The sequence below is a fragment of the Engystomops pustulosus genome, chromosome 4, assembly GCF_040894005.1.
Source record: "Engystomops pustulosus chromosome 4, aEngPut4.maternal, whole genome shotgun sequence".
Taxonomy (NCBI): domain Eukaryota; kingdom Metazoa; phylum Chordata; class Amphibia; order Anura; family Leptodactylidae; genus Engystomops; species Engystomops pustulosus.
Genome location: NC_092414.1, coordinates 124,398,779 through 124,421,809, shown reverse-complemented (window position 1 = coordinate 124,421,809; position 23,031 = coordinate 124,398,779). Strand labels below are relative to the sequence as shown.

The following is a 23,031-nucleotide window of genomic DNA, read 5'->3' as shown; positions in this document are numbered from 1 at the left end:
GCAGCCTAGCATGAAATCTGCCATATGCGCCAGAGTCCCAACGCGCAAGAATTCACTCCCCTCACTGGCCTGACTGCCCATTTCCTCCTCCTCCAACTCCTCTTCTTCTGCCCATACACGCTGAACAGTGAAGGACTGAACAATGGTCCCCTCTTCTGTCTCGCCAACATTCTCCTCCTCTTCCTCCTCATCCTCCTCCACCTCCTCCGATATGCGCTGAGAAACAGACCTAAGGGTGCTTTGGCTATCAACAAGGGAATCTTCTTCCCCCGTCTCTTGTGACGAGCGCAAAGCTTCCGACTTCATGCTGACCAGAGAGTTTTTCAACAGGCCAAGCAGCGGGATGGTGAGGCTGATGATGGCGGCATCGCCACTGACCATCTGTGTTGACTCCTCAAAGTTACTCAGCACCTGACAGATATCAGACATCCACGTCCACTCCTCATTGTAGACTTGAGGAAGCTGACTGACCTGACTACCAGTTCTGGTGGAAGTTGACATCTGGCAGTCTACAATCGCTCTGCGCTGCTGGTAAACTCTGGATAACATGGTTAATGTTGAATTCCACCTCGTTGGCATGTCGCACAACAGTCGGTGAGCGGGCAGTTGGAGGCGGCGCTGCGCTGCCCTGAGAGTGGCAGCATCTGTGCTGGACTTCCTGAAATGTGCACAGATGCGGCGCACCTTCGTGAGCAAATCAGACAGATTGGGGTATGTCTTGAGGAAACGCTGAACTATGAGATTTAACACATGGGCCAGGCATGGCACATGTGTCAGTCTGCCGAGTTGCAGAGTCGCCACCAGGTTACGTCCGTTGTCACACACAACCATGCCTGGCTTCAGGTTCAGTGGTGCCAGGCACAGATCAGTCTGCGCTGTGATGCCCTGTAATAGCTCTTGGGCGGTGTGCCTTTTATCGCCTAGGCTCAGCAGTTTGAGCACCGCCTGCTGTCGCTTAGCGACGGCACTGCTGCTGTGCCTAGAGCTACCGACTGATGGCGCCATGCCCACGGATGGTAATTCGGAGGAGGGGTGGGAGGAGGAGGAGGCATAGTAGGCCTTTGAGACCTGGACCGAGGTAGGCCCCGCAATCCTCGGCATCGGCAGTATATGAGCAGCCCCAGGGTCAGACTCGGTCCCAGCCTCCACCAAGTTAACCCAATGTGCCGTCAGCGATAGTGGCCCTGCCCAGCAGCACTCGTCCACGTGTCCGTGGTCAGGTGGACCTTGTCAGAAACGGCGTTGGTCAAGGCACGGATGATGTTCTCTGACACGTGCTTGTGCAGGGCTGGGACGGCACATCGGGAAAAGTAGTGGCATCTGGGGACCGAATACCGAGGGGCGGCCGCCGCCATGAGGTTTTCGAAAGGCCTCGGTCTCTACCAGCCTATAGGGCAGCATCTCCAGTCTAAGCAACTTGGAGATGTGGACGTTGAGGGCTTGGGCGTGTGGGTGGGTTGCGCTATACTTCCTTTTGTGCTCCAGCGTCTGGGGTATGGAGAGCTGAACACTGGTGGGTGCTGTGGAGGATCGTGGAGGCGAAGATGGGGTTTTCGCACGGGAGGTGTTTGGGCCGTGGTCCTGGGCAGGGGGCTGACTAGCAGATGACACAGGGGAAGGAGCAGTGGTGTGCCCGGCCGGAGGTGAACGGGCTTGGTGCCATTGAGTGGGTGTTTAGCATTCATATGCCTGCGCATACTGGTGGTAGTTAAGCTAGTAGTGGTGGAACCCCTGCTGATCCTGGTTTGGCAAAGGTTGCACACCACAGTCCGTCGGTCATCCGGTGTTTCTTTAAAGAAGCTCCAGACTTCTGAAAATCTAGCCCTCGCCACGGGAGCTTGACTACGGGCAACATTTGGCGCTGATGCACCAGCTCTGGCCCTGCCTCTCCGTCTGGCCCCACCACTGCCTCTTCCAACCTGTTCTGCTATAGGACTCGCCTCCGTCTCAGAAGCTCTGTGTTCACCCGGCCTATCAACCCAGCTTGGGTCTGTCACCTCATCATCCTCCGATCCCTCAGTCTGCTCCCCCCTCGGACTTCCTGCCCTGACAAAAACTTCACCACTGTCTGACAACCGTGTCTCCTCATCGTCCGACACCTCTTTACACACTTCTTCCACTACGTCAATAATGTCATCATCACCCACAGACTGCGACCGATGGAAAACCTGGGCATCGGAAAATTGCTCAGCAGCAACCGGACAAGTGGTTTGTGACTGTGGGAAGGGTCCAGAAAACAGTTCCTCAGAGTATGCCGGTTCAAATGCCAAATTTTGCTGGGAGGGGGCAGACTGGGGGGAAGGAGGCTGAGGTGGAGGAGCTGGAGGAGTGCTGATTTCGGTGACATGGGTGGACTGCGTGGAAGACTGACTGGTAGACAAATGGCTAGAAGCATTGTCCGCAATCCACGACATCACCTCTTCGCACTGTTCTGGCCTCAACAGTGCTCTACCACGAGTCCCAGTAACTTGAGACATGATCAACCTAGGGAGTGTAGCTCTGCGGCGTTCCCCTGCTCCCTCATCAGCAGGTGGTGTCTCACCCCGCCAAGGACCACGGCCTCTGACCCCTGCAGTAGGTGGACGCCCACGTCCACGCCCTCGTCCTCTACCCCTAGCCCTCGGGTTAAACATTTTCAAAATGAATGTGTAAACTTAAAATTTTTTTTTTTGTGTTTTTTTTTTTTTAAACAAAACGATGCTATCCTATTGCTATGGCTAGTTTCTAACCTACACTGACAGCACACAACTGGATTTTGGCCTAAGTAAGCCGTTGGGGTTCTCCTATGGCTATTTTCTAGCCTACAGTGAAAGCACACTGCTTTGCAATATGACTTTGAGCTATAAAAATAAATAAAGGTAAAAAAAAAAAAATCAACAGACTCTTGCCTAATTCTAATCAAACCCCTAATAAATTGTCCCACTTCGGTGTTTGAGGTGGATATGTGTGTCACTAAGAGCTAAACACAAGGGTAGCAAGTCTCCCTGCAAATTCCTCACAATATGGTACTAGCTGCACTACTAATGCCAGCAAGCCCAGCCACAAGCAAACAAAAGAAAGGAAAATATAACGCTATTGTAGGCCTAAGTAAGCCGTTGGGGTTCTCCTATGCCTATTTTGTAGCCTACACTGAAAGCACACTGCTTTGCAATATGACTTTGAGCTATAAAAAGAAATAAAGGTAAAAAAAAATAAATCTGCAGACTCTGCCTAATTCTAATCAAACCCCTAATAAATTGTCCCACTTCGGTGTTTAAGGTGGATATGTGTGTCACTAAGAGCTAAACACAACGGTAGCAAGTCTCCCTGCAAATTACTCACAATATGATACTAGCTGCACTACTAATGCCAGCAAGCCCAGCCACAAGCAAACAAAAAAGAGTTAAATAAAACGTTATTGTAGCCCTAAGAAGGGCTGTTGGGTTCTTGTAGAATCACTCCTGCCTAACACTATTCTAATAGAACAGCCTAACGCTTTCCCTGACCAGCAGCAGCTCTCTCCCTAGCGGCATCCAGACAGAGAATAATCCGAGCAGCGCGGGCAGGGGCTAGTCTATTCCAGGGTCACCTGATCTGGCCAGCCAACCACTGCTTTCGACGTGTAAGGGTACCACGTCATGCTGGGTGGAGTGCAGAGTCTCCTGGCTTGTGATTGGCTCTGTTTCTGGCCGCCAAAAGCAAAACGGCGGGAGATGCCATTTTCTCGAGCTGGCGAAATACTCGTCCGAGCAACGAGCAGTTTCGAGTACGCTAATGCTCGAACGAGCATCAAGCTCGGACGAGCATGTTCGCTCATCTCTATACAGGACCTATTATTAAAAGCAATCTGTACTTCCCTATCATATTGTGCCCCCTCATCACCACTAATATTGTAACCCCCTCATATTTTGTTCACTGAATCCTGATGCTTTAGGCATAAATAAAATACCTGAAGCAGCTGGCTTTATTTCAAACTTTTCCACATTTCACAACTATTAATTACAGAAGTCACTAAATACACAGATCATAATTAGAGATGAGCGAGCACTAAAATGCTCGAGTGCTCGTTACTCGAGTCAAACTTTTTCCCGATGCTCGAGTGCTCATTTCGAATAACAAACCCCATTGAAGTCAATGGGAGACTCGAGTATTTTTCAAGGGGACCAAGGCTCTGCACAGGAAAGCTTGGCCAAACACCTGGAAACCTCAGAAAATGATGGAAACACCACGGAAATGGACAGGAAACAGCAGGGGCAGCATGCATGGATGCCTCTGAGGCTGCCTAATCGAACCATTATGCCAAAATTATGAGCAACAGCATGGCGATGACAGAGTGACCAAGTGAGGCGAGATAGCATCTAAAACAACCAATAACTGACCCTGACACTATAGGGGACGGCATGCGGAGGCAGCGGCAGGCTAGAGAGTGGCATGGTGACATACCCCAAATGGACTCAGGCTTCAAACCAATTTAAAAAATTCCTTTCGGCGAGGATAACATGTAGTACTGTACGTATCAGTATTTGGCCTGGTTAAGGCGGCAGAGAGGAACCAAAGGAGGTGATTTCCTATGTGAACAAAAGGTTGACAGTATATTTTGTGGATAACACAGCATGGCGGCGACAGAGTGACCAAGTTCCATAACGTATCTGGTGAAACACTCAAAAAAATGAGCCTGACACAGCTCGTTTGCTAAGGGGACGACATGTGGAGGCAGCTATGGAGACGGCGTGTGGAGGCTGCTATGTAGACGACGTGTGGAGGCAATCGGGACGCTTATGGCACCTGAGGTGAACTAGGGAGGTGAGAAAAGAGGAGTGAAAAGATAGATTTTAGAGGTAAAAGGTTATAGTAGTAGAATAAAGTTGCTGCAGTTAAACGATGTTAGTTGGATCTCAACGTGTGGAGGCTGCTAAGGAGACAATTAAATTTGGATAGTGCTTGTATGTGGCAGTCCAAAAAAGTTTTCAAAACAGAGGAGTGGGTGGGTGGCCCTCCAGAAAAATTAAATACATAGAGTACCTTTATGTGGCACTCCCAAAAATTGTTTAAAACAGAGGACCGGGTAGGTGGCCCTCCAGAAAAATTAAATAGATTTAGTACTATAGCTAGAGCCAGTTGGCCCTGGCAAAAAATAGCCAGTTGCCTCTGCTTTAGTGTACAAAGTGGTTTGTGACTCTGGGAAAGGTCCAGAAAAAAGTTCCTCAAAGTATGCCGGCTCAAATGCCAAATTGTCCTGGGAGGGGGCAGACTGGGGGTAAAGAGGTTGAGGTGGAGGAGCTGGAGGAGAGCTCACTTGGGTAACATGGGTGGACTGCATGGAAGACTGACTGGTGGACAAATTACTTGAAGCATTGTCCGCAATCCACAACATCACCTGTTCGCATTGTTCTGCCTCAACAGTGCTCTACCACGAGTCCCAGTAACTTGAGACATGAAGCTAGGGAGTGTAGCTCTGCAGCGTTCCCCTGCTCCCTCATCAGCAGGTGGTGTCTCACCCTGCCCAGGACCACGGCCTCTGACCCCTAACCCACAGGTTCAACATTTTCAAAATTAAAGTCTATTTTATAGACAAAACAGAAATATAAACTGTACATTTTTTAATTTTTTTTTTTTTTTAAATAGAACAAAACGTGCAGAAGAAATCAGACAGCAACCACAGAAGATGATTGCTATCGCTAGTTTCTAACCTACACTGACAGCACACAAAAGTACGCTAATGCTCAGACGAGTATGTTCGCTCATCTCTAATCATAATCTTTTAGAGTCGTTTTTCATATATTACTTTTTGTATAGTGGTTTAATTCCATGTGCAGTCAAGCAAAGTGTTAATACTGCAGCGCCATCTGGAGGATAGTTTTGGTAATGAATTTCAACTATAGTAATATACAGTACCAGTGAAGGCATCATGGGATTTGTGATGGATCATTAAAGGAAACCTACCACTTGAAGTGGTAGGTGTAACAAGGCAATACAGTGAACCAGCTCAGGGAGCTTATTTTTGTTAGTGTTTTAAACCGCTGTACTGCGGTTTAAAACACTTTTTAAACTTTATGGCCGAAGCCATAAGCGTGTAGTTGCACGCATGGTGCGCCGAAGCAGCTTCGGCCATAAAGTTTAAAAAGTGTTTTAAACCGCGATACAGCGGTTTAAAACACTAACAAAAATAAGCTCCGGCACCAGCTCACCCTGAGCTGGGGCTCGGTATTGCCTTCTTACACCTACCACTTCAAGTGGTTAGGTTTCCTTTAAGGATTCATGATGCTGTAAGTTTGGGTCATATTCATATAGTTCTTTTATGTAATGGTAGCTGTCCAGAGTCATTCCTAGTACCAAACAGAAGGTGCCAAAGCCATTTGGAGCAGGGGGTATCTTTTTAATAATTCTTATATATAATTATCATTCTTTATTTATATAGCGCACACAGATTACGCAGCTCTGCACAAAGCATGTCAAATTGGTCTTTTAAGATGTGCCCATATAAATTTCCTAGTAGTTGTAATCAGCCTATGTACTTTCAGAAAGAAAGTAAATACTGGATCCATGCAGATGGAGGTCAAACTTCCCTTAGTCCTCATATAAAGTAAAAAACTTTAAAAACTGTATTTTATTAAATTAGTAAAAATTCCTGTAATTTAAATTGTAACTTAACTTTCAACACAAGTTTATAAATTCATAATACGGATGATAACGTTAAACTTCGTAATATATTTTAATAAAGAAATATGTTTCCGGTCCTTTTTCCTCTGCCTTTCTTCCTTATTTAATCAGTTTTGTGTAAAGAAGGTTTCTGTCCTGTATCTGAGAGATAAAGGAGCCTGATAATGGTTCTAATTACTTAAATACTGTGAGTATTCTACTATCAGAAGTAGATCTGAAGGTAGATTCCTCTTACCTACCTAACCTGCCTTTATAAAGAGGTTGGATTTGCTGTATATTGCAGCAAACACCCACTGCTAATACCCGTGATTGGTCTTAACTTTTCCAATGCCACCGACAGCATTTAAGAGACAGCGGCATGTGGGTGCCACCATCATCTGTTGCAATCAACGCTCCCCGGACGTCATCAGGGAGCAGTGATCAGTTGCCATTAAAGCCTCGGATCCCTGTCAGACTTCTGAAGATTCACTACAATGACCCTGTGGCTATTTTTTACTATGTAAAAATGCTATATACTGCAATACAGTAGTATTGCATTATATGGTAGGAATGATCAGACCATCTAAGATCTGACATAAAATGTAATAAACAGTAAAAATCACAAACATGTAAGGTGTCGGCGGGTCTCAAAATGCCTGATCTATCAAAATATAAAACCGGTTATTCCCAGCAGCGAACCCCACAACGGAAAATAGCGTCCAAATGTCCGAAAAGCTCCTTTAACCCTATTTTATATCACATAAAATATGTACTAAAAATTGATCAAAAGGTTGCAAATTGTCAGCTCATTTAGCAAAAAATGACACCTCACACAGCTCTGAACACCATAGTATGAAAAAGAGATTAGAGTCAGAAGATGGCGAAACCAATTTTTTTTCATACACATTCATTTCATTTTTGAAAACGTATTAAAATGTATGAAAACCTATATAAATTTGGTATCACTATGATTGTACCGAACTTAAAAAAATAAAGTAGACGTATCATTTGAAGTGCACAGTGAAAGTCATATAAACTGAGCCCACAGGAAATAAATTTAGCCTATATCCTTGCTGGCTTATTAACATAATTTTACAAGGTGATTGTTAGAGGGAAGCAGGCCATGGATAACAAATATAAGACAATTACCACAGTCACTGTGTCTGGTTTTATGATATAAGTGTCCATGCTTCATTTCGATGGAAGATTTTCTTTAAGGTCACATCCACACACTACAATTTGAAACACAATTGAACAGATTTGTTCTGATAGATGTGTTCTAACCTAAACACTTGTGATCAGGAACTAGCAACCCGTGTTTTACCCCGTTAACTGGCAAAACAAGCATTGCTACTTATAGAATAGAAGCTTTATGTGTAAACATATGTGCGTTGGTAGTAACTGCTCCCCCAATACAATTCAAGCGTTTCAAAACGCAATCCAGATGCAGTGTGTGTACGCAGAGAAGTCCTAATAAAGTGCAGTGAAAATAAAGGGATTTGAAAACCTTTAAATTTTGTTATAAAATTGCAACTTAACTTTTGACCCAAAACAAGAACACACCACACACAAGCAGATTTTATTTATACAGCTGATTACAAGTATGTAACATACTGAATCACAATCCTTACAGTGAGTGGAGGGGCTTACAGTTATAACTGCAGGGTCTTACTCTGAAACCTAAATCATAGTTCAGCTATCTGCTGCGGGGAAGTACTGTAGATGAAAGTATGAGGGATGAGCACAGAAACCGGTTTTCCCAGAACTCTGACCGTCATAAAAGACAACAATCATTTGTAGGTGATATGTTGCCCATTTACCAACACCTCTGGTAATAGCGAGGGCGATCCCAGGACTTGCTGCAGCCTCCATGAGGCTCATACATGGGGCCTAGAGACAGGGCCAAGTACCTACACTGCCTCTATTCCCTTTTACCTGGAGGAGGGTTTCTAGAGTTCATGAAAATCCCTTGAACGCATTTTTCTGATTCTACCAGAATGACCCGGCCATAGTTATATGCCTGGTATATGGCCCTATCCCCACTCACTAGTGACAGACACATGATACGAGGCAGAGGGCACACAGCTATTTCCATATAAGTGAACGGGAGCTGTGGACAATGCTGCCTCCCTATACGGACATGCGCATGCTGTCTGCAGGCCATGCAGCAGGGCGCACACCTGCCTCACCTTCACACTCAGCCTCAGGGGCTGCCCTCACTGATAGAGCCCACAGAAGGCCCAGGCCCAGCCACTTCACCAGCTCTGCACGTAACATACTGCTAGGCCGGCACCGGGAGTCTGCGCAGGCAGATGACGTCATGTATTGTAGCAAGTGTCACTCCGCCCCTTCAATGCTCAATCCGTTCGTGATTGGTCGGTTCTCGCGCAATGTGACGTCTCCTCCACGCTCCCATTGGCGGTTGCTTGTCACGGTTGTGTTCCCGCATTGGCCGGCGGAGGGTTTCCTTAGTGCCAGACACCGGTATGGCGGCGATCGGTGTCCACTTGGGCTGCACGTGCGCCTGTGTGGCAGTGTACAAGGTATGTGATGTGGGGGCGGTGGTCTCTTTCTTCTGGCTGCAATGTGCCGGGAAGGAGCAGAAGTGGTGCCCTGCGCATAGGATCCGCTAATGTAACAAGTTCGGTGGCAGAGGGGGTGAATGACTAATGGGTCATCTAGCGGGGAGCCACAGCTGCCTCCTCCTGCCATTGCATAGTGGAGGGAGAAGACTGTCAATCAGCAGCACGTGGGGGCAGACCTGACTATGGAAACCTGTCCATAACCATTTAATAATAGGCTACGTTTCCCAACACAAGGAGTGGATTTTTGCTTTGGCAGTATCTATAGTATAAGCAGAGCTGTAATACTGCAGGGTAAATAAATAAGTGCTATAATTTATCATTGACAATATATTTCATACAAATTGGTTGCATTTCTTTTCTTCTTCATATGTTTGATATACAGTGTTTTCACTCTCCAGGATGGACGCGCTGATGTGGTGGCCAATGATGCAGGGGACAGAGTCACACCTGCGGTTGTGGGCTTCTTGGAGAATGAAGTGGTAAGATTTCACTCAATTTGTTTCTTCTGCTTTTTTTAAACAGGTTTATCTGTTTTAATTTGATGTTTTTACTTATGTTCAACAGATTGTTGGCCTTGCTGCAAAGCAAAGTAGAGTAAGAAATGCGGCAAATACTGTAGTAAAAGTAAAGCAAATATTGGGAAGAAGGTAAGAGATCAATCAAGTCCATACATTTTGAAATTTCTCTGCATATTTTAAGATAATCAACCATCAAAATCCATCACGATAAAGCAGGGACATTACTCATAGATCCAGGCACCATGACTGTGGTAATCTTCTTATATTTGTTATCCATTGCCTCCTTCCTTCTAAAATCAACTTTTACATTTTATGCTTATGAGCCTGAAGGACTTTGGGGGTGTTACCAGAGCCCCTCAGTTCTGTAGATTCACAGGCTGTTACCGTGAGCATGACATGTCTCTCCATACTCCCTCTGCCTTTTTTATGTAGCAGCAGGAAGTGCAGGGGGAGGGGAAACATGTTCTGCTCATTGTAACAACCTGTGAAAAGACATCCTTGAGGGACTCTGGAAACACCCCCATTACCACAGTCATGTTGTTTGAATCTATACGCAAACGTCCCTTGTTTATCATGATGGATTTTTATGGTTGATTTTCTTTAAAGATTTGAAGCAAATTTACCCGTCCAAAATAAATCATTCATTTAAAAACTATGATTGAAAAGCATTGCCCTTATCCCTAAATGTTACCTCTCCATGGCTGCAATAATGAAAAAAATCATTTTGTAAACTTATATGCAAATCACCTAATGTGAGTACAATGACACTATGTGAGTTCAATGCAGCCCTGCATATTCATGAGTTACTTGCATTGCCTCTTCGTACCTGATTGACAGGTCTCACTGCTAGGACATGCTGCTGTGTGGAACGTTTATAGAGAGCACTGTTACATAATTGGCCACCTCATGTCATGTGACCAGGGTGATGTCATCTAAGGTCTTGTTACATTTGCAGTCTACCCCATGTATGTAATTGATCTCCTTAAGGGATGGGGAGGAGAGTCCATAGGAGCATGCTGTGATCATGCATGGGTTGGATGCTGCAAACATAAATTATATACAGTAACCCCCCCCCCCCAGTATAAAACAAATCTGGCAGCATAAAATATATACAGATCCTCAAGCCCCCCCCCCCCCCAGTATAAAACAATTCTGGCTCCATGTAATGTATACAACCCCCCCACCACCACACAGTATACAACAATTCTGGCTCCATGTAATGTATACAAACACCCCCCCCCCCCCCCCACACACACACAGTATACAACAATTATGGCCACATATAATGTATACAGTACAGGAAAAATAATAAAATCATACTCGCCCGCAGGCAGCTGCTCCCTCTGTGCGCGGGTCCTGTCTTCACGCGACTCTTCTGTGAGCCGCGGCTCCGCACAGTGACACAGGCGGCGTGACGGAAAGGCGCGATTTTTTTAGCTGGTGAGCGTTAACGGGCACCCGAATCGCCCACTTTAGAGCGGCGAATTTCGCCGCCCTTTACAGGGTTCCGCATTCTGCCGCCCATGGCACATGCGGCCCTGTTTATGGGGATCTAAGGGAACAATTTTTAGCTAAAAGAAGCATGTCAGTTAGTTAATGGGCCTCTATGGAAACCTGTCACTAGCTGTATCTGTGAAAATGTGGCAACAGGTTCCCTTAAAAAAAGAGGAGGCAATTGTTTAAAGGGCATCTACTGGGATGATTGTATGCAAATGAGCCTGAGGTGCACCAGGCTCCATAGGTGTTAATGGCGCACTTCATGCTCATTTGCATACAGTATTTCATTCTGGTGGTAGTTGACCTATAATATTGGGGCAGACAGTGCATTTTGCCAGTATAATGATGGACTCTATTCTGTATCATTGCAGCTCTGATGACCCACAGGCCCAGAAACACATCTCTGAAAGCAAATGTCCAGTAAGTAATGACTGTGGTTTATTTCATTCTTACTTTGATAATAACATTAACTAGTGCAAGTTCACATTCCTATCTCCACGCCTGGTTTTGGCTCATAATAACTAAAGCAACAAACTGATTAAATAACTGACAATTATTTTTTTTTTGGATGTTCCAGAACGGCCTATTGCGGGAGGGGGGGTATGAATAGCACGGGCTGAACCCTCTTCATACTCACCAGGTGTTTGCTACATAATGCAGCAAACACCCGTCGTTAACACTCGCAATTGGTGGGGACACCGATCCTGGGCATGAATGAGGTGACATTTGGAGCACACAGTTAAAGTTGTAAAGACAGAGCCCACAAAAAATGAGTTTTTTCACCAATTCCACCACATTTGGAATTTTTTTTCCAGCTTCCCAGTGCACGGCATGGAATATTAAATACTGTCACTAGGAAGAACAATTTGTATGTTTTAATAGTGGGCAGCAAAAAATGGAAATCGAATAATGAAAAAGGACAACGGCGTAAAGGCTACAAGGAAAATTGACAACATGTCCTATACAGATGTTACAAGCCTGCTATAACAACTCTGCCCTAGTGGGGGAGAGGTGGGAACGTTGCAGGCATTGAGGAGAGGAGGTCTTTGTGCAGGAGCAGCAAACTGTAAAATATCTTTTTTTTTGTTCTCTCATCACTATTAATGAACTAGAATGTTAAACATATATATATTAATATCTGGAAGCAAACTTTTGTCACAATGTGTATGTGAAACATTGTATGAAACAATGAGGCAGGAAGTTGAACTTTGTTGCAGAAAATGTAGAATTCTGTTTTTTCAGGAAAAAAACAAAATAATTCCACCTGCAGAATATGGAACAGGAAGCCTCATGGTTTGTCATTCTATAGGACTATGTAAAGGCAACAGTCCATGGCAAACAGACAAGCTGTTGGATAGTTCACAGGGCAGTGACTAAATCCACTGGTTAAGGAATGTTTGTTTCCTAGTAGCAAGATTAGTCCTGGTCTTAAAAAGATATACTGGTACCTATTATAGATGGTCAGTGGGGATCTTATTCCCACAACCCCACTGATCATCTGAAGAGAATGCACAATTTGATCAAGAGCTGCAGCCTCTTCTTTTTTCAGAGTTCACATGATCAATAAAATTGATAATATTTGTGTTGAGATTCTGTGGCATGACCCAAAGATGGATGTACTTAGAAGGAATCTCAATGGTAAACTGAATCACATATTTTGCTCCTCCTCACAATGTCTCAGGCCCAGTTCTCACTTGCTTCAGGGCTTTCCGGAGACTGTAACGGAAACTAAAAATGGAACAGCTTTTAATTAACATTCTGTTCCAAGTTATTTTCCTTTTATAGTGGGAAAAAAATAATGAAGACAATTGTTGCTAAAGTTGAATTGACAGGTTTTTACATTAAAGGGTTCACTTAATTTTTCACATTGTTATCCATAAAAGACACAACTGTGTGTGATATTTGTTTGGTTGGATTGTAGATATTTCAGGTGTTTTTTAATTCTCCTAAAATTAAGTCTCCTTTTTAATTTTCATGTAAAATGAATGTTTGCTTGGATTTATTGCAATTCCAGGTGGTTGAAAAAGGAGGGAAGCTCAGATATGAAATTGACACTGGAGACACAGTGAAACTTGTGAGTCCAGAAGATGTTGCTAAACTGATCTTCAGTAAAATGAAAGGTACCTATACCATAAACTGAGCAGTCTGTGGGCACTTGTCAGCCATTGTTAGTTATATGTCCATTATTATCTGTATCACACTGACTATGTACTTTTGTCTGGCTACCTAGAAACTGCTCAGTCTGCTTTAGGATCAGACGTGAACGATGTGGTTATTACTGTACCATTTGATTTTGGAGAAAGTCAGAAAAAATCTCTTGGGTGAGAAACTATTCCATAGTATATTTTTGTAATTTATTGGCTCTAATGTCTCCAGCCTTGTTTTCTGGCTTGGAACTGCCATGCACGTAAAAAAACTTCTTAATAAATGCCCACGATTAATGAGGAACTGTTCCAGCTCTTGGTGGAAGAGTGGAGATAACCCCATAGATATTAGACCCCAACAAAATCTGAGGAATAATGATCTATTGTGTAAAGCCAGCTTAGGCCCAGTTCACACCTGCACATGAGCATAATGGAAGGTGACGTGAAGGTCTTCCATTTCCAATAGGATGGTAGGCACTACTTTTTGTGCTAGAAAATAACTTCTAGTGTAAAGGAAACTGCTGAACACAGGTGTGAACTTGGCCTTAGCTGTTTAGAGAGGACCTTCACCACCTAAGCCAAATTCTAACTATTTGCATGGTTTAATAGAATGAATGGTGAAGGTAGTGAAAGTTCCTCTTTAACAGCTTGTTCGCCAGTCCTTGTAAACTTTGATTTGGTTGAATCATTTGTTATATATTTTAAGCATATAGTTAGATGTAATCTTAATGTTAATGTCATCATATTCTGTTAATCCAGGGAAGCGGCTGCAGCTGCTGGATTTAATATACTGCGTATGGTTCATGAACCTTCTGCTGCTCTCTTGGCCTATGGAATTGGGCAAGATTCTCCCACTGATAAAAGGTACACGCTTGCTAGATATTATTACATTGCACATTTTTGATAATCCCTGATTATCGTCAGTGCATCCCTGACTCTGTTTACTCTGTACAGAAAGTCTATGAAGATATGTTATCGTACTGAATGCTCTTTGGCACAATGTATCATCGTACTTGATAACTTGGATTCACATATTTTCTTTTATTTACAGCAATGTTTTGGTCTACAAGCTGGGAGGTACATCCCTTTCGGTCACTATGATTGAAGTTAATAGCGGCATATATCGAGTCCTTGCAACAAAGACGTATGATAATATTGGTGGAATACGATTTACAGAAGCCTTAGCGCAATATCTGGCGTCTGAATTTCAGAGGTAGAATACTGTTATTTATGCTTAATTTATGGATTTTGTAACAATATTGCAAATGAAGGAGGAGGATGTTCTTTGAATTTTTTTTTTTAAAGGACACAGATATCAGTCTTATTACAATGTAGAAGTGGCCACTTCATTGAAATTGTGTTCCAGTAGATGTTTATGACATTTTCAGTGTCAGATGGGTGCCTGTTTTATAGGGATCTAAAATAATTTAAAGTGTAACCGACATTTCAAAAAACTTTTGATATGTTGTAGGGCAGGTAATTTTAAGCCCTTTTGCAATTGGATTAGTTACCCGAATCTTGCTCCTTCCTCTTGTATTCTGCAGACTTCCCCTAGATGGCAGTGATCTTTCATATGTCTGTTACTATGGACATTCCGTCTTCAGAAAGAAGACTAAGGAACAGGAGACACGCCCCCCCTGTCCCTCACTGCAGACAGCTGATCACCTCATGGCTCAGTGCTGCAGCAGTCATGTGCAGGGAGAAGCCATCACAAAATGTAGTAACCAAGCACCATCATCTTCTCTCCCCTCAGCTTGCCCTACACTTATACACACATAATCCACACTGACAGAAACTGCAGCGTCCCTCCCCCCATCACCTTACACAAGGAAGTGGCAGGAGACTCTCCAAGTCTTCGTGCTGTGCCCCCATGTGCTGTGCCCCCATGTGCTGTGCCCGAGTATTACATAGACAAACAGATAAGAGATAGACGGATAGCTCTGGTCTCATTGGTCAGCAGCAGGTGCTTGTGATGAGGTGACATGGGGCAGGCCCTGCCCCTCCATCTTGCTGATTGTAGTTTTTTTTGAGAGCTGGAAACCCTGGTTGCTATGGGCCAAAAAGGTACTAAATGAGGACCGAGAGGGAAAATACTTTGAGGAATGATTCCCTGGGACACCGGGAGAAGAATTATGTATTTTAGTTTTTTGTTTTTTTTTTTTTGGTTCAGAATGACGGTTACACTTTAAGTTTTGCACTCTACAGGAAAATTAAGCCTGTTCCGTTTATTAGGTAGTCATGTCTGGTAGACTTGTGCTACGATGAGACTGCACAGGCTTTCCATATACCAGTGTATGATCATTCTGCACTTCACTCACAATGTGCAGCAAAGAAATGACATGGCCTTTTTTAAACTGTTAGAGAAATCAATGAAGATATTGTAGCATCACTGAAGAAAATGAGCTGGGCTCTATTGTTCTGGTATACACTCACCGGCCACTTTATTAGGTACACCGTGCTAGTAACGGGTTGGACCCCCTTTTGCCTTCAGAACTGCCTCAATTCTTCGTGGCATAGATTCAACAAGGTGCTGGAAGCATTCCTCAGAGATTTTGGTCCATATTGACATGATGGCATCACACAGTTGCCGCAGATTTGTCGGCTGCACATCCATGATGCGAATCTCCCGTTCCACCCCATCCCAAAGATGCTCTATTGGATTGAGATCTGGTGACTGTGGAGGCCATTTGAGTACAGTGAACTCATTGCCATGTTCAAGAAACCAGTCTGAGATGATTCCAGCTTTATGACATGGCGCATTATCCTGCTGAAAGTAGCCATCAGATGTTGGGTACATTGTGGTCATAAAGGGATAGACATGGTCAGCAACAATACTCAGGTAGGCTGTGGCGTTGCAACGATGCTCAATTGGTACCAAGGGGCCCAAAGAGTGCCAAGAAAATATTCCCCACACCATGACACCACCACCACCAGCCTGAACCGTTGATACAAGTCAGGATGGATCCATGCTTTCATGTTGTTGACGCCAAATTCTGACGCTACCATCCGAATGTCGCAGCAGAAATCAAGACTCATCAGACCAGGCAACGTTTTTCCAATCTTCTACTGTACAATTTTGATGAGCTTGTGCAAATTGTAGCCTCAGTTTCCTGTTCTTAGCTGAAAGGAGTGGCACCCGGTGTGGTCATCTGCTGCTGTAGCCCATCTGCCTCAAAGTTCGACGTACTGTGCGTTCAGAGATGCTCTTCTGCCTACCTTGGTTGTAACGGGTGGCGATTTGAGTCACTGTTGCCTTTCTATCAGCTCGAACCAGTCTGCCCATTCTCCTCTGACCTCTGGCGTCAACAAGGCATTTCCGCCCACAGAACTGCCTCTAGATCAGCAGTTTCTGAAATACTCAGTCCAGCCCTTCTAGCACCAACAACCATGCCACGTTCAAAGGCACTCAAATCACCTTTCTTCCCCATACTGATGCTCGGTTTGAACTGCAGGAGATTGTCTTGACCATGTCTACATGCCTAAATGCACTGAGTTGCCGCCATGTGATTGGCTGATTAGAAATTAAGTGTTTACGAGCAGTTAGACAGGTGTACCTAATAAAGTGGCCGGTGAGTGTATATCAAAATGTATAATGTTATTGATAATAAAGTAGAATGGTAATGTTATCCCTAGTTTGCACCTTATAATTTACCTGCAGTGGGGTATACTTCTGGAACTCTAGTTGGTCAAAAGAATAGGGTTCTTCCTGTTCAATGGTGTGTTGCTTGTGGTAGCTGTTAGACTGTGGAATAAGCCATTGCTGCATCTACCTCCAACACTTCTGTAAGCTTTGGATAGTGCAGCTACAGTGACCAATACACACACAGTGATCAGACAACTACAGCTATGTATTTGATCTCGGGAGAGCATCTTTAATTGAAGTCCTTAAGTTTCACTTGATTTATAGAATGCAAAAATAGAATTTTGGTGTGTGTAATATATATAATTTTTTTATTATTTATAAGGGGAACTGACATAATAATGTTTTCTTTTTTTTAATTATAGATCATACAAACAAGACATCACTGGAAATGCCAGAGCAATGATGAAACTAATGAATAGTGCTGATGTCGCCAAACATTCTTTGTCCACTTTAGGAAGTGCCAATTGTTTTGTGGATTCATTGTATGATGGCATGGATTTTGACTGTAATGTTTCTAGGTAAGATTTTTTTCCCCTTTGTTAGGGTGTATGGTGGGAGGCAATGGCAATACTGAATTTTAATCCTTTATCAGCTATATTGAATTGAAATTGATAATTTGGTGAATGTATACTCACAAGAGCCCACCATAACCCAGGAAGATCCTAGTATACAGATTTTACACTGCTGTATGCATTCCGTGAATACAGCAGTCTGTGAATTGCAGACTTTGCTGTGTCACAGGATGACCACACTCCCAGAGATGGTATTTCTTGCATCATAGTGATATATGATGCAGAGTTTCCCTTCTTTATTATTTTTTACTGGAGCTCATGTCTCTTTTTTTTTTTTAAATGACTAGGAACTGATCTGCAGTAACATTGTCTGACTACTAAGCAGAGAATGGAGCTGTGTACTTTATTCTATTCTTTGTTTATCAGCTGTTGAGAACAAAAGTCCCTTCTTTATTACATTACTGCAATGCTGTTTAACAAGGAAAAAGAGGTTTCTTGCATCATGCACCACTATGATGCAAGAAATCTTCCCCCTGGCAGTGTGGCTTGGCTGTGACTTACGGACTGACTATGGCAGTGGACCAACTCCAAATCTGCAGGGAAGGAAGAGCAAAATGTGAATTTCTGTTGGGGTTCAAAGGATGGCCTATCCTAGCAATAAAAAAAGCAAGGAAAAAATGTGGAGCAGCACAGCATGTACAATGGATGAAAGCCCAGTATGGGTGCAAGCCACCAACAATCCCGATCCAGAGGAGTGTTACAAATAAAAATCCAGAAAGAAGCAGAAACGGCACTCCTTGAAATTTGATGTTGTTTTATTCGTCCATGGCAAAAGGTGCACCTCAAGGAATGCTGCGCCTCAGCTTCTTTCTGGATTGGCATATCCTAGCAAGTTGTCATAAGCTCATTAAGATGGTATTTTTTGTTTATTGTGCATCTGATTCCTCATTTATAAACTGTTCTGTTATTTCCCAATAATATCTTTCTGATGTCTCTGATCTTTCTTGCAGGGCTCGTTTTGAGCTCATTGGCTCTTCGCTGTTCAACCAATGCATTGAGCCAATTAAACTTCTACTGGAGCAAGTTGGTGTTAAAGCAACCAGCGTGAATCAGGTATATATGTGGTCAGTGTTAAAGGACCTTAGAATAGGTCATAAATATTTTAGCTTGGATAACCCTGAAATTCATTGTTATAATGTGAAAACCAAACAAAATGCAAAATTTTTTCTATTACTTATTTTTTAAAGTATTTATAGTATTTGTAATAAATCACTGACTGATGACTTAATGCATCTTGTGTTGTAGGTAGTTTTATGTGGAGGGTCAGCTCGCATACCTAAACTGCAGCAATTGATTCGGGATTTATTTTCTGACGTGGAACTTCTCAGTAGCATCCCGCCAGATGAAGTTATTCCAATTGGAGCTGCTATAGAAGCTGGAATACTACTGGGAAAAGAAAATCCAACAACTGATTTAGACACCATTACTATTGAGTGCTCTGCCAGCGACATATTGGTTAAGGTTTGTATTTCATGAAATAGAGTGCAAAGAGAATCTTAAAGGTGGATCGCTGTAGTTATCTTGAAAATGGCTCCATTGAGGAGCTGAAACGTTGCACTATTCACATTGGGTGAATGAACACCTGCTATTTCTTGGAGTGCTGCCTCGCCTCTTTATTTTTTTGGTTATAGTCTGCTCACCTCGAGTCTGGCCAGCAGAGGCTTGCACCCACATCGGGACTTTAGTCCCTTTTTATACAGCGCTGCTCTACTCTCTACCTTTTTCTTCATCAGGGTTTATCAGCATATAGCACAGATGAATCATGAAGTGTCTTAAAAAGTTTTGAGGCTCTTAGGGAGATTTATCAAATACTGTATACCACGTTTTTTAGGTATCTACATCTGCATGTATATGACTCATGGCTCATTTATAATATGGAGCATTACACACCGCAATTTCTCAAGGGGGTCACATTTCCTAGTAGGCCTAAATGGGAGGCAGATATAGGACCAATTACTGATGCTCACTGGGATACTATTCTTTCCCAGTGCTCTCCCTCAGTGAAGGCAAGTGATTTTCACATTTGCTGTTATTACGTAGGGTTTACAAAACGCTCAGATTAAAACTTTGCAAGATGTAACATGCTTGCTTGTTTTCTGAGGTATTATCTTGATTTAAAAAAGCTGAAAATCCATGTTAGATGCCTCATTTTTAATTTCAGTTTTTGTTACAGTTGATGGTGGTTTGACAATCTATATGCAAACCAGTAACTAGTTAATTGTAATGGAAACTTAATTTTAAGTCTCACTTGCCAGATATAGGAATCCTGGAAATTTAACATGAGATCTGTGAGTAATGCACAGCACTTTTGCTACTCTATCTTCACAATTAAGTGAAATTAAATAGTCCATACATAAATATGTTGGAAAGTTGTTCTAGGTTTATTCAAATCAAAAGACAAGGGGGCACTGTCTGGAGAAAACAAGTTTTAATCACCAGAGGAGACAGGGCTTCTTTACTGTGAGAACTGTCATCTGTGGAATAGCCTGCCTCAGGCGCTAGTCACAGTAGGGACAGCCGAGAGCTTCAAGAAGGGCCTAGATGCCTTCTTACACCTAAATAACATTGATGATCATGTTATAATATAGAATAGTTTTCCTTACATCTCTTCCATTTCTTGGTTGAAAAACAACATATGTCCATAAAGTTCAATCGTATTAACTATGTAATCTCTGAACTGTATAGAGTACCGTAAATGTATTTCTGTGTCTTTACAGGAAGCTGATGAGTCGGGAGCTGATAAATTCTCTGTGCTACTACCTTCGGGTACACCACTCCCTGCCCGGAGACAGCACACATTACAGGCACCTGGGAGCTTTACCTCTGTTTGTTTGGAACTGTATGAGTCAATTCAGAAATCAAGTACACCTCAAGAAAATTCAAAATTTGCACAGGTAAGATATGGAAAAGTACTGGAGCATATAATGGTGTTTCAGGTACTAGGGAGCACTGCCTGATGTAAAAGACCAGCACTAACCAGGCATTCGAAGAAATCATTTATTTGTGTCTGCACATTGTTTCAACGCTCAAGTCGTAGATAACTAGCCTTATTGCCATGCATGCAATGCAGCATTTCCATCTGCACTGTGCATAGCAACACATGGATTCCCTATGTCTCCAAATTACAAGTTTGAAAAAAGTGGCCAGCTTGTATCAAGGATCACACAACATTACTATTTTTAAAGCAAAATTGCATATTCATTATTAACTTTTATTAATTGGTGATCACACATCAAAAATATACAGAAGGTGTAGTAATAATGACATAACGTTCACATTTCATTTCTTTCAGATCGTACTTAAAGATCTACAGAAGAAAGAAAATGGTGTGCATGACATAGTGACTGTACTGACAATGAAGAGGTAACTTTCCTGTTCTTCTTTGATGATTATAGCATAGAAGGGTTTACCGATTGCACTTCATTCCACTGCATAGGGACTGTAGCCAGAAATAGGATATTCTCAGCCGATGGGAGGAGGATCTAAACATTCAGAAGTGACCCTAGAACAGAATCAATTAGCCTAGGACCCTCCTCCTCCACCACCATTGCAACATGTCTACACTTAGAGATAAGCGGTCCTTGTTACGTTTCCTCATCACCACAGCATGGTCTTGGATTCGGGTTCTGTGGAAACAAGCCTCACCACCTACCTCCTTTTTGCTCTTCTCTCCTGCTCTCAGACCTGTCTGAGCGCTTTGCCTTTTCACTTAGTGACTTTCTATTTTAAGCTATTGCTTTTCTGTTTCTGATCCCTATTGGGCCCCTAGGGACCATTGGGTTCGTTGTTCAGTTATACAACATATAAAATGTTGAGTAAGCGGATTGGGCTTGAATGTAGACTTTTATTTGACTTGTATAAAACATGCCGATAACATTGTCGTTTTTGATATATTACACATTGTTTCTGTGCATGTCTAACGCTGCAATGCAATATCAGAGACTGCATTCTGGTTTTCTGCCTGTTGCTGATCACCAATAAAAGAAAAAGAAATAGTAGGATATTTTTCCTTTTACCACAGTGCCAACAAACTAGCCATACGCTTTAGATAATTATTAGGGCCCATGGAGTCTGACAAACATAGTCTTGTGTCGGCTGAATTCCTGGACTGATACAAATATAAATATTACAAAATATTTTTGATTCTATGGGGCACATTTACTTACCCGGTCCTGCGCAATCCCTGCTGTGCGTTGTTCGACAAGAATGAACTTTCCCGCGATTCACAAAAATCGTGCGCCCGATTTCCTGCATCTGTCGCTTCCCCGCTCAGGTCCACCGGAGTTCACCTTCTTCTTCCCGATGTATGTAAGCACCTTGGTTGTGACACAATTTGAATATTGACTCCCGCGCTCAGTCCGAATCAGTCGGAACGTCTAACGGCCCACCCCCGATTTCTGTTGCATGAAAGCCAGCTCAATTACGCCACAATTCGTTTGTGTGCGACACAACCCCCAGCTAAATACCTGTCACAATGGCGCAAATCCCCAAAAATTATAAAATCCAACAAAAGTACGATCCGCGGAGCCTTGGTAAATAAACCCCTATGAATTCAAGCCCAACCATTGCTCTTCTGCTTTTGAAACACAGCATGACTTGCTGTTGTCATTAATTAAGTGGACTTGCCACTCCATTGAATTGCCAGTACAGCCCTCGGTTATCTCTGGAATGTGTGCTCTATCTATTAGAGAGAAACTGATCCGTTTTTGTGATTGTGAGGTCCCAGCAATCAAATGGATAGGTGATAACAATATACATTGGTACAACCCCATTTAGGGTTTCCTGTAAGCTCTGTAGACAACAGTAACTAGAGTGCTGCAGGGACAAAGACTTTAGGGCTTGTAGAGCACCTTCTTTAACTTGTAATCCCCCCCTCCTCCTTACAAACTTAAATCATTATTTATTTTTCAACAGGGATGGCTCCTTACACGTTACTTGCACTGACAAAGATACAGGACGAACAGAAATGATCACTGTTGAAGATTCATCCTAATGTTCTTGAGCATGGACCAGCCACATTAATAGAAGGCAAACAACAAGTTGTCATATATTTAAAGTGATGGAAATGTACATTCTAAATGCAAGGAATTAACTTTTTAGTATTTACTTTTGTATGGAGCTTTTGATTGATTGTCTCTTTAAGTGCTTGTATATACATGGTCTATAACATTGCAATTTTTTTCTGGTGTTTAAAATAATGACTTCTCATTAGAATTTGTTATAGGTTCATCCCCACTGATCTGGTGATCCTATTGTTAGCCGTACCAGAACTGCACACTGTTTGAATATTAAAAAGATCAGTCTACATAGTGGTAGCTCTGTAGTTCCAACACCACAACTACTGAGAATGATTGTGCTTGGCCACCAATGAGCTGATATAACCAATCCTATTCATGTCATCAGTATTTAAAGCTATAAGACCTACTTTAATAGTAATTCATTTTTTAGAAACTA

At 42.9% G+C, this 23,031-nt stretch overlaps 2 protein-coding genes across 2 annotated transcripts in view; one reads left to right on the top strand and one right to left on the bottom strand.

Annotated features, from left to right (window-relative positions):
• The window catches only part of CDNF (cerebral dopamine neurotrophic factor), a 31,704-nt gene extending 22,709 nt beyond the window's left edge, over window positions 1-8,995 (bottom strand). Inside the window, exon 1 of the mRNA XM_072147310.1 lies at window positions 8,808-8,995. Within this exon, the coding sequence (XP_072003411.1) occupies window positions 8,808-8,940 (133 nt within the window). The 5' untranslated portion in view covers window positions 8,941-8,995. The remainder of the gene's footprint in view (window positions 1-8,807) is intronic.
• Window position 8,996: 1 nt separating this feature from the next.
• HSPA14 (heat shock protein family A (Hsp70) member 14) lies at window positions 8,997-22,683 on the top strand. The gene is made up of 14 exons (XM_072147309.1): window positions 8,997-9,161; window positions 9,602-9,682; window positions 9,768-9,850; window positions 11,590-11,638; window positions 13,233-13,338; window positions 13,449-13,539; window positions 14,122-14,226; window positions 14,414-14,575; window positions 17,368-17,523; window positions 18,528-18,630; window positions 18,823-19,038; window positions 20,295-20,471; window positions 20,870-20,940; window positions 22,492-22,683. The coding sequence occupies exons 1-14, from the start codon at window positions 9,105-9,107 to the stop codon at window positions 22,568-22,570; spliced, it is 1,536 nt and encodes a 511-aa protein (XP_072003410.1). The 5' UTR covers window positions 8,997-9,104; the 3' UTR covers window positions 22,571-22,683.
• Window positions 22,684-23,031: the final 348 nt, after the last annotated feature.